Raw genomic sequence first — 12,295 nt, 5'->3', positions numbered from 1 at the left:
CTGAAGTCCTATGAATACCTGTCTTCTTTCTTCCCCAAGTGCCAGTATTCTGCAACACCAGTGCCCTGCAGTTGTCCCCAAAGAGCCTTGTGTATTTTCATACTCTATTCCTTCCTCCGTTCCTTTCTAGAACCAGAAAATCTGCACCCTATCTGAAAGTCTTCATAACAGAAGTTACAACAACGTGACTGTATACAGAACAAACTTTTCTGGGTAGTCTTATAAAACAAGCTGCGATATCAATTTTTAAGCATTTACATTCTTTATCTTTAATAACAAACCCACCTCTTGTTCACTTTGTTTCTTGGTAGGATCATTTCTGTTTTATATTTTAGCAAGGAAAGATTAGGGAACTTAAACAACCACCACCAAAAAATCTTAAGCTAACGACTGTTTGTTTAGCTTCATTGTCCTGGACAATGAGTGATCAGGTGGCATCATACATGTTTTGTGGCAACCTTCCTCACTGATCATTTACTACTTTGTGATTTTTGTTTGTTTGTTAATAATGGTTCTGGATATCAACATGGTAACAGGTTTCTTTTGCCCTTCTTTTTAGTTTATTAATAACACAGTGCCAAGTATTCTCCAATGTTGATGAACGCTGACTTGCAGGAGCTTTTGCCAGGCCGTTGGCAGGGCACACACTTACAAATATCTGAATAGTTAAACTGATTTAAAAATCAGTGAATATGTACAGCTTCCAAGCCCCTGCAATAGATGGTCAGGCAAATTATTAGATGTGGAGTTAAGTTGTTCATATTAAGTATCTGAGACTGACATTTTTCTTCTGGCAGACTTTTGATAAAAGTTTACATGCAGAATACTGAACATTGAAAGCCACAGTACTGATTCTACAGGGGAAAAAAACAAAAGGGTTTGTCAGTATAATTTTTTGGCTCGCTTTAACTTTATACATGACCTTGAAAAGTAGAACTATGAATAGCAGGAAGTTTCCACTAATCCAGTTACTGTTTTCATCAGTAGAAATGTATCTAGAAAAGCTGGCTCATCTCCTTCTAGCTTTCTTATAGCAGGCTGTATATAGAGGTCTGTATAGCAAACTTAGAATGTTGTTATAAAATTAGAAGATACAAAACCTCACTCCTGAAAAAAACCCCACGACTACTTAGTATTTCCTTTTCAAGATAGCTCTGTGTACTTTCCTTTTATTAAAAAAGAATATGAAGCAGCTTCTTCCAATACAATTTCATTATAAATATAGTAGAAGGCGGTTTTATTAATGCTCCGTAGGAAAAGCTGGCCTGATGTACTAACTACTTAAACTGCAGCCTCTAAGCTAGATTCCCAGAAGTTTCCACCAGATGAGGTGCTAAAGGGGCTCTGTAGTTGCTGGCACGCTTCACTTGCCTTTCTCTCCAACATAATCTACTCCAAAAGCAGAACATTTATACTATAGAAGAGATTACACTGATGCAGTAAGATGGGAGAATATGACAGATCTCTCTAGTTTAAATGAGCTAGTGTCATCTTCCTAGGACAGTGAAACAGAATTCCAGCTGAAAGGGTCAATTTATATGCTGAAGTCAGCCAACAACTCCCCCCACCCCCCTTTTTTTTTTTTTTTTTAAAATTGAGCTGCAACTAGCTACATTCATCCTAAAGGATGGAGTTTTCTTTTTCTGCTTGGCTTTCTCAATACTGAGACTTCTGTCTCACTGTATCTTCTCACTATATCTTCTGTCTGTGCTATATCACAGAAGTAGTAGCTATAGCTTTTAAAAGTACCCACTCAAGTGGCAATTTTTCTTATTAAACCAGGAAGGAAATAGACAGTTTTGAATGACAAATGCTTGCAGGGTAAGTGTTTTAAAAAGATGGTATTACCTTGCATTACAGTCTGATTAGAAGTTTTTCAGCAAGGAGGTATGTTCTTTTTAGCAAAATAAGACTTTTCCAATTCAGTTCAAAAAATTTTTCCATATGAGTTGGCCACTAAAAGCTCACAGTGTCTGATATAGAAAAATCTCTCATTTCTGCAAATAGAAATGAGGAGAGAAAGAAGGAAATGTCCACAGGGTTTCTCTTAGTTGCAAGTGTAAAATGGAGTGGTTATCACTGAAAAAAAGAGATCAGATAGAACTCTCTATAGATTGAACTTCACACTACTAATTATATTAATATTAATTTTACATTATTATCAAATTGTTATTTTGCTTTAAAAAAAGCTAGAAAACAGTTACCAAAGGATCTGTCTGATCCAGTTAGATGTTACTCAAGAGCTCTTAACTTACTAGCTTACTCAGATTCATAAGAAATGCTAATTATTGGATAAATTCTAGGCCTATTCACTAATTATTAGTGTATTCTCTTAACTGACTGATGCTTTATTGACTTTGACTCTCAAACTAATATGCAGTTACCCCAATAACTACAGACATCTGGCTAACTGCAGAGAAGTATAAGAGTTTCTCACAAAAGGAACCATGTGTACCACAGAATGGTGGGGGTTGGAAGGGACCTCTGGAGATCACCCCATCCAACCCCCCTGCTGGAGCAGGCACCCCCAGAGCAGGGGGCACAGGACCGCGTCCAGGCAGGGTGTGAATGTCTCCAGGGAAGGGACTCCACAGCCTCTCTGGGCAGCCTGTGCCCCTGCTCTGGCACCTGCACAGGGAAGGGGTTTTTCCTCATATTCAGGTGGAACTTCCTGTGTTCCAGTTTGTGCCCGTTGCCACTTGCCCCTCTGTCAGGCAAGAATTCCACTTACTTTTAGAAGTTTTCGGTTTTTTTTCTCCCTACCTCTTCTTGTCTTGTGACTACCACAACACAGAGCCATCTTTTAGTTCAATACTTGCTTTTCTAGATTACCTGTAGTGGATTTTAACCAGAAAATTTCTCCTGAAAAGAACCCCAATTTTTCCAAATTCTTACATTTCAGATTATAGATAAGCATAAGGTGTTGCATACCTGGTGTTTCCAGATAAGGTTTAACAGTATGAGGCTATGAAAAAAAATAAGCCTATAACACAGAGTAATCTTTAAATAATCAGTCTTGGTTAGATTAGGGAAGAGATTTTGTCTCCTCTGATTTTCCTTTTAACATGCCGAACTGCAATTTAGTTCCATTGGTCAAGACCATGCAATGTAATATTTTTCTTACAGTTTGGCTTTTTATAGTTTGACAAGCAAGGAATTGTTTACACTTAGCTCTTGAGCAATAAGCTCTAGGTACAGACCCATAACATGGTTGTGGGTGACTGCTACAGATACCGTTGCCACAACAACAAGCAAACTGGGACTTTATACCCACAATATAATGAGTTGTGGCTACAATAACTGGCAGGTGCTAAAGAGGATAGCTGGAAAGTTATGAGTAGTAGTATCCAATGAGTGAGCAGGAAATAACTTCCTGATTCCTTGAGCAGGTGAGAGCTACAAAGTTACTAGAAGAGAGAGTTTATTAAAATTATAAGCACAAAAAAAATATCACTAAGACAAGGCCCCATATGCCCATATTTTGGGCAAGACAAAAAGGTTAGCAACACATCATGGAAGTTGCTATTTTAACACTCTACCGGTGGTACAGCATCTGCGTGAAATTTTTAGTGAATTATCAAAAATGCACTAAATTTTATTGTGCTCCTGTGGTATGCTGAAATTTGAATAGTATGAAATCTTAACATTTTTAAACATGTGGTTTCTTGTTTCCTATCTTCTCTTCCTAGTGGGATTTCCAAAAGGTGCCTAGGAAAGAAAGATATGCACATTCCATATTGCAGAATATCCTGAACTGCATAAATTCAAGTTATGTTCCCAAGTGGTCATAACCAAGTCTGAGGGACTACAAGCTTAGCAATTTAGGGAAATACAGGATTAGAAAGAATGTTGACCTAAATCAACTTATTGCTTATTCATAAGGATTGTATTCTGAATGCAGTATATTCTTCTACTTCCTCAACTTAGTCATATTAAGTTATTTGGTATTAAAATAATTCAGAGAGCTTCAACCAGAATTGAAAGATACAGATACTTAGTATAAAAAGCTCTGAATCAGCTGGAATATATGGATTTTCATTTTATTCTTGTTTCCCTCTTCTGCTCCAATCTCATTCAACAGAAAAAGCACTTCTTGACATTTTTACTTGATTTTTTGCCCTACTTCTTTGCCCTCTATGCATTTTACCCTCTACTTCAAAAGTTTTCTGCCCTATTTCTTTTCCATTTCTGTTTCTACCCTGCCCATGGGGTTGGTATCCATTTTACTGTCTCCTTACAGGAAGGCTGTGTTCTGCATTTCCTTATGAGAGGAAAAGATTGACTGTATTTTTGATACAAATCTTTACATTACACTTGGCAGTAAATATGCTCTAGGTCACCCAACAGGTTTGGGTTTCAACTGTAAAATGACTCAGTGCAATATTCCAGTAAGGATTCTCCATAAATTCTAAAGAATATTGTGTTTTAGCCATCTGAGCCTTGCAGTCCTTTTGTAATTAAGTATAAGTAGTTTAATGCAACATGAATGAATTTAGAATAATATATTTTTTTGTCTGCTGCTACTAAAGGTGAAGTTGCTACTGGAAAGCCCTGAAACCTTGGTTTCTGCCTCATCCTGCTGTTCATTGTTCAGAAAACTGATGAACTGTATGTGCAAGAATTACAGCTTCATTTGTTAACTACTGGAGAAACGGGAAAGGGAGGGATCTTGTTCTAACATCATCTTTTACAGCCAGAAAGTACCTAGTGGCTGATGGGTGAAACACAAAGCTAAGGGAGGAGGCATGTACATTTATGATGAGTCAAAGTATTAATTGGCAGATATGCTCTCCCTTCATTTCTACTGTAGATGATTCAATGAGGTAAAAAAACCCAGGACCGTAGATTTCTGACTATTATGAAGTGTTGCCATCCATAAGCCAATTGTCCTGATTATTGTTAAATTGGTAAGCCATAGCGGGGAGGGGCTTGGTGGTTTTCTTTGGTTGTTGTTTTGGTTTTTTTTTTTTAAATACAGATTAGTTTCAAATATCAGTTTAAATATTTACTTTGGATGTTTCCATTTTTATTACTCAGATGAAAAACATTTACATTTTCTGGTTGTCTAAAGACCTAAACACTGGAAATCCAGACCACAGTACCTCAACCTGTGCTCAAATAATAAAGTATTCCAAAACACTTGAGAATTTGGTCATTGTAGGTTTATCTAATTCCTTGTGAAGAGCCAGGATAATGCCTTAAATATTAAAACAAAAATTATCTCCTACTGACATCTGTGGGGATGTTGCTATTGATTTCAGTTAATACAGGATGCAGGAAGAGGCATTATATTATAATTTTAAACAATGGAAATGTAGAAAGTTAAAGAAATATTCTGAACATCAGACTTGGATACAGATAACACACACATAAAATTATGGAAATTGCTCTTCTCTGCTTCTTTGCCAGTCACCTTAGGCTGTTGCTCTTATAAAACAAGCTAGTGTGTAAGCTCATTTGACACTCAAGAGAATACAGTCCAGAAAAGCAGTTCACAGGCATATCACAAAACTTAACTGACAACTACTGACCTCGTTTTTGGCAAATATAACAGAAGTATTATGCATAATAGAGCTGTTAGTGGCCAGTAACATGTGTTTTGACAAGTCTAAAAGAACGCACAGAAGAGACAATTCCACAGTGGGCTGGGCCCACAGTAACTCCACTAGGGTTAATAGGTTCCACAAACGAGCAAGTCACAGCAAAGTTTGATCTAGTCTTTCCACATCCGATACTGCTCAGCATGCATCTTAACATCTTTAAAATACTAAAAGGTGCAATAAATATTTTTTTTCTTTTTAAGCAAAGTTATGTTTAGAGACATCTGGGGTATACCGTATTTCTTTGCCAAACAGGTCAGTATTGTAACCCAGCTTCAGAACTATTAAGACTTTTTCAGGAAAATGCAAATAATCTCTCACAGACTCCTAACCACATTGTCCTGCCTTTTCCAGTGTTCATTGACTTTCCTTATGTCTGAGGTAAGAATTCTAACAGAGTATGCTGGAAGAAATCCAAAGTTGCTGTTTTCCTTAAGAAAAGATTTTTCTGCACTGACATTGTAAGTAGAAGATGAACAGAAAGCAGTGTTAGAGGCCTGACCCCGAAGAAGGCCATGCTTTCTCAATACATTATATCTAGAAAAAGGTTTATAATTACAGGGAAGAATTCATAGTTAAACAAAAATACATTTTCAATCACAATTCTGTATTGTCCGCGTTAATAGGGGATAACAGTTATTTTCAGAATTTAGCCTGAGACAATCCAATGATATTTTCAAACAAGCAGATAGTGTTCCACCATCACATGAAGTTCAATAAATAGATTACTTCCATGCATGTGACCAACTGCTTGATTGCAAGAATTTTAATTATGCATTTGTTGATGTTTTTGCAAGACTCTGCATGGTTATTACTTTTAATTTTCTCATACTATTGTTCTATAATTTGAAACTAGCAACTCTCCTTCCTGTAAACAACCTGCAAAGCAAATACAGAAAGCAACTACATTAGGACTGTTTGCTTTGTACTGTTTGCTGTTCTGCCGCTCCCAGCTTTCAACACAGAATGTTAACACTCACACAACAGTGGTTTCAGAACAAATCATAAAGATGTATGCAGGCACATAGAAACCAGTGGCCACTGTTCAAGGAGAATCTTTCCCCTCAATTCTGCTTCAGCAGAATCATTAAAAAACCCATTTACTAAAAACATCCTTTCTAATCAGCTGAATTAACATCCCATTGTGAATTATAGGAGCAGATCCATGTCACATCATTGAAAGAGTCCTACGTTGCCCATAATCAAAAGTTCAGAGACAAGACACTTGATAAAGTTATTTTTGTCATAAACCAAACGAAGGCTTTAAATAAGTCTTTCCTCTTTAAAGTATAGTTCCTCTTTCTTTGTTCTTTAGTGATGCTAGAATCTCTTGTCAGAAATATTATAAATGCCTTGATGACAACCTCACTCTGGTAGATTGAGTAGTATCATTTCAGTGCTAGCCAGAGGAGTGCAAAACTAAGTGCTGGTAATGATCTTTCAAAAATTCAGAAAAATATTTTTAGGAAAGTACAGAACTTGGATTAATATTACATTAATGTAAATGTATTATGTCTTTGACTATACGGTTTCTCTTTCAAAAGCTCAACTAGAAAATAAACACAACACATCTGAGAACTTCTAGTGATATACTTGATCACATATAGTGAAATAGAACTAAACTCTTCACAGTGGAACTCATCCAGAAAACTGTTTTAGTTTGAAACTGCTGTCATACACTAGGACTCCTCATACCACTGTTCTGTTGCAGAAATATTTCAACATCCATCTCTGTACTAAAAATCAAGCTACATATTTTTCCATATTTACTTGTTACAGAATTATGTGAACTTAAAAACCGCATGCTTTTGAATGCACAGACAGGAATAATATTTTGACAAAATCACTTAATTTTAACTTTTGTGAATATATAGGTTTCTTGATAAATAATATGTCTTAAAAGAATCTAATCCCTTCCATCTATGCATTATTCAAGATTAAAACACACTTTTTCTGATCCTTCTCTACTTCACATTAGTTCTGTGAACTGCCAGCAGGAGAACAGAGATAAAGTTTAAAAAAAATTATTTCAAAATATAAAGCGAGATTTCACTTACCTAATTCTTTAGAAACTGGAGAATCAGCCGATATATCCCCAATCTTTGCGAGGCTATCATAATATGCTCTTCCAGCCACCACCATAGCTTGGGAGGGGGGCAGGGAAAAAAAATTAAAAAGCATTAAAAAAAAAAATCAAGTATTTTCTATTTCCATTAAGCTACGATCCTATGCAATTTTGTCATCCAGGGCACATAGTAAGAGAGGGGTATATGGCAATAAGGAAATACTGCTATCAGAGCAAGTTACTCAAGTCCCTGTGCTACCTGCTAATTTGTGAAACCAGGCGACAGAGAGAACACCAAAATATATTAATGAAGTTTCAACCTGTGATTTAGTTCCCACTTTCATGCATATCCAGGAGCAATCAGCGTCCAGTGGGTAGGTTTAGCTGTAAGCCATTGATCAGGACATAACAAAATTCCTTGGTATGGATAAAACTGCTAGAAAAAAGCAAAATACAATCCCAAACTTAGTAGAAGTGCCAATGTGTCTGCCCTGTACTGGCCAGCCAGACCACTGATCTGAGAAGTGGATACTGGCCATGAGACAATGGACCTATAGTTCCAACAAGGAGACATGGAGACATGATTTCAAAAGCAAATTGTCATTTACTGTTTAAGTTAGCTGAAAGAGTAACTCACTTCAAAAAAGCTATGATGAAATACAGTTCACCAGCTGCAATATATTTAAAAAAACTGAAATGTGACAGGTTTGATACATCCGATACAGCCACTCCTAAAAACTACCATTATGGGTAACACTGTACAGTCATCATATACTGCAGTGACAAATATGATTTCTTGTCAAAACAATACGTTGAAATCTAACTATCCTACATACAAACACCAACTTTTCCACTTCAAGGAAATTTTAGGCCTTAAAAGCTAAAACTTAAAAAAATTAAGTCTCTGAAAGATGATGTTCAGGTTATGGAGATAACACATGTGGCGTTCTTTTCTCAATGTTCAACATACCATCAATGTTCCTGACATTATTATAAATTGCATTGCTCAGCAACTTAGTGAGCTTAAATGTCGGAGGATCTTTGATTTCTTGGACAGAGATGGAAAATTAGCAATGATATATACAACTTCTGCACAGAGTTATTTTGACACTTCAGGAAAGTGCCTACTTTTGTCTTCATCACTGAACTCAGAATGGCAGAGAAATCTGTATTCCAGCTTCTTTAAGCAATAAAAACCTCAGGCAACAGTTTATATACAGCTTAAGAAACCTGAAGGTTTCATGTTCCTGACCAAAAAGGTAGACCCTAATTAACACTTGGATGCTCATCTTTTCTCCCGCAGGACAGTTCCCCCCTTTTATTGTTTATAGTTCAATACCAGCTTTGCAGGAACCAATCAGCTCTTCATATGTATCACTGGGGTTTCAGTTATTCTCAGTTAATCATTTCCTGGTTAGAGCTGATTTAAACACCAAAGCCAGTTTTGCTAGAGTGAACACAGAAACATCAAGATTCAAACTGCAGCAAGGCCAGCAGTGAGAAACAGATTACATATGTAGTAGATTTACACCTCGCAATGGTTGCCTTGCATCTTCACAGTATCTAGAACCACTCTATACACCACAAAGAAAAGAAATACCAAGGACAAATTGGCAAGGTTTTACTGTAAAAGGCAGTGAAAAATACGTATTGAAATAAGTCTTCATAACTTTTTTGTAGTAGTACATTTTTAACCTTAAGTGGAAGCCGGGCAGACTCTCACTGTCGACTTCAGAATACTTTTTTCTGGGGGGAGACAGCAATTGCCAGTTACAGTCTTTTAGGTCTGTACTTTGTAGTTTTCACTAGCAAAGGTGACAACTTTGGTTACCTGACAGTATGCTCACTGAGAAGCCTGCAACTCTCCCAAATGAAACAGGTTCTTTGAGGCCCTGTTGCGTTAGACAAGAATAGTACCTGTCTAAGCTGTATTTCATAGGTGCTCTATATTCATGCTTTCTGAACAGAACTACTACACTGGTGCTACTGATGGAGAGTATGCCACCCATCCACAAACAATTTATGTCATTCCAACTCTACCTAACGTTTTGTCAAGATAGCCCCAAGTCAATCTTTTGTCCTAATACAGGCACTAAAAAAAAAAGAAAATGTGTGATTTCTCCCATGCTAATCAAGCTAAACCAAGAACGCACTTTCATAGTTTTTCTCCAGTACTATGGCTAGTAAACTACTACTGCAGAAAAGGAGTTTTGACCTTTCATCCTCAAAATGTAGAAAAATACATTATAAGCCTATCAGAAGTTCTTGTAAGTTTTATGTTCTTTGTCAGCCTACTCTGACTTGTTTGGAAAGCTGCAAAGTGTTTGTTTAGCAACATAATATTTACTCCTTGTTACAGATCTATTTATACCACTCATAACTTACAGAGAAAAGATTAACAATTTATGAGAGCCCAAAGATTACTTTAATGTAGTTTCTCAAGAGTTGTTGCAACACTGCAATGATTTATTAATCTGAAATTAAGCATTCATGTTAGATATGCTTTATCAGCCAGTCCTAAAAGGCAAGCTTGCTAGAACACAACACCTATCAGCCTCTCCAGTGTTGCTGTGCAGTTATTTTGTGAATTACTGATGACAAATAGAATTAAAAAGAAAAAGGGACTGTGTAACATATCAACAGTACAGTATGAAAAGCAGAACCCTCAGAAACTGCTATAAAAATCTTTCAGCCAAACATGAAAACACTTTTTATTACTTCTGGTAGTACGTATAATCCCTAAGGTCAGGTATTAGGTAACCATGGTGTTAACCCATCAGGTTAGGCATTACTGCAAATAAGTCAACGTTTCCCTGTTTTAATCTCCAGCAGGCCTTGGTTTCCTCTTTTTCTCAAGCCTGATCTAAAATTTGCACAAAGAGATTTCAAAGTCTATTTGGCTATGCACTACTTCTGCACTAACACATTTCTCAGAGTACTAGATTACATGCAGGGGAAGATATGCCACAGACTTGAGTGAGGCAAAATGAGAGAGTTTTTACATTGCTTTAATATGCTATCAAGCAGCTCAGCAGGTCTGCATAGGTGAAATGGGGCAAGCTCTAACAGGACCTACAATATAAGCTTTGGGAATCCAGAGCCCAGTCTTGGAAACCCGTTCTTAGTTTCTGTTAAGACAATAATAAAAATAAACAGCCACATTATAAAAAAGTTTAACAGACTCAGTCCTTAGATTCAGTTTTATTCATTCCAATTTTGACTTCACTAAAAAGATAGCATTAGGTTTAGTACAGATAAGAAAAAACGTTAATCCACTCCTGCAACTCTTATTCAAGTTCTGTTCACAGGGTTACTTAGGTAGCAACGCGTATAGGTGAGTAGGAACAGATCTAAGAGTGGGAAATATCTTTGGAAGATATTTCTAGGGGGGGAAAAAGATAATCTAATTTCTGTAATTTTGGTTTTTTCCCATTTATATTACTCTAATGTGGGTTATTTACACTTTATGTTCATTGCAGTAGCTCTGTGCCTAGGTGTTTGGGATGCAACTTCTGCAGGACAGTTAAAAAAAGAGGGAAGAAGGTACATATGTTTGGGTGTTTGCACTTTGTTTTTCTCCTAATTGAACACATCCAACACTCAACTTGGAAAGTAAGCTTATACACAACCCTCATATCCAATATGTATATTTAAATAAAAATTAAACATTCTTTCTAAAGTTAGCACCTAAAAGACTTACCATTAACAGCTTTTTCATAATTCTTCCCCAGATTTATTAAATTCCTCAGTCCTGGATTGAACTGTTCCATAACATTCTAGTGAACAGAAAATAAAATTTGTGTTATAGCCAAGGCAATGCAACAGTGAATGAAAGCATATATCTCAGTGTGACTGAGGTCTAGTTTCATGCTTCATACATATAGGGTACATCTGAAAAGTCTGTGGATGGATGAAAAATAGAAGACTTAAGGGGAAAGCAAAGGGTGGAAGAGAAAAGAAACTGAGCATTTAAGATGAACAAACAGGACAAAAAGGTAAACTATTTCTAAGTGTAAAAAGGCATCTGGCTGTTTATAATACAAAAGGATGCCAAGTATGTGATCAAAGTTTGCACAGATCCTTCTTTCATGGTAGGTGATGGTAAAATAAGAATGAGAGAAAAACCTTTATCCGTTGTTCTATAAAAACAGACAATATAAATAACTTTCTGACAGTGGTTCAAGATTTGAACCATTTGTTGAATCCCTGCCACCTCCCCCCCCCAAAAAAAAGAAAAAATTGTATCTGGAAAAGGAAATTAATGAAAAATCTATTAGGGGAAGACTAAGCACTTCATTCATCTTGTCTAAGTTACAGATAGCACGTAGGAAAATTAGGGTGGGATTGTTTTTTGGTTTTTTTTTTTTTTTTCAGTTTGACAAGGCTGCATTTTATTGTGTGAAGCCATAGTGAGAATTGACCTTATTTAAATGTGTGTGTGTGGGGAATCCACTGCAGCTGCTTTGGCCGTTATATACAGTTACTGGCTGAAACAACCAGAATCTGAAATCCAGCAGCTCCAAGCATCACTACTGTCATACCTAGAAAATTCTATAAACAGATGAAGTGGTAGAAATTGTGACTGGCAGTTTCATAGTGCAAGAAAGTAGCTACAACATTAAATAGAGAA

The 12,295-nt window shown here is 36.5% G+C and overlaps 1 protein-coding gene across 1 annotated transcript in view; it reads right to left on the bottom strand.

The window, feature by feature from the left end:
* BAIAP2L1 (BAR/IMD domain containing adaptor protein 2 like 1) overlaps positions 1-12,295 on the bottom strand; it is a 43,782-nt gene that overhangs the window by 22,916 nt on the left and 8,571 nt on the right. The window contains exons 2-3 of the mRNA XM_064461702.1: positions 11,366-11,441; positions 7,658-7,744 (exon numbers count right to left, since the gene is read on the bottom strand). Coding sequence (XP_064317772.1) covers positions 7,658-7,744; positions 11,366-11,441 — 163 coding nt within the window. The remainder of the gene's footprint in view (positions 1-7,657; positions 7,745-11,365; positions 11,442-12,295) is intronic.

The sequence above is a fragment of the Phalacrocorax carbo genome, chromosome 10 (assembly GCF_963921805.1).
Source record: "Phalacrocorax carbo chromosome 10, bPhaCar2.1, whole genome shotgun sequence".
NCBI lineage: Eukaryota > Metazoa > Chordata > Aves > Suliformes > Phalacrocoracidae > Phalacrocorax > Phalacrocorax carbo.
The sequence above is the reverse complement of the archived record's forward strand: the minus strand, read 5'-3'. Positions and strand labels throughout refer to the sequence as shown.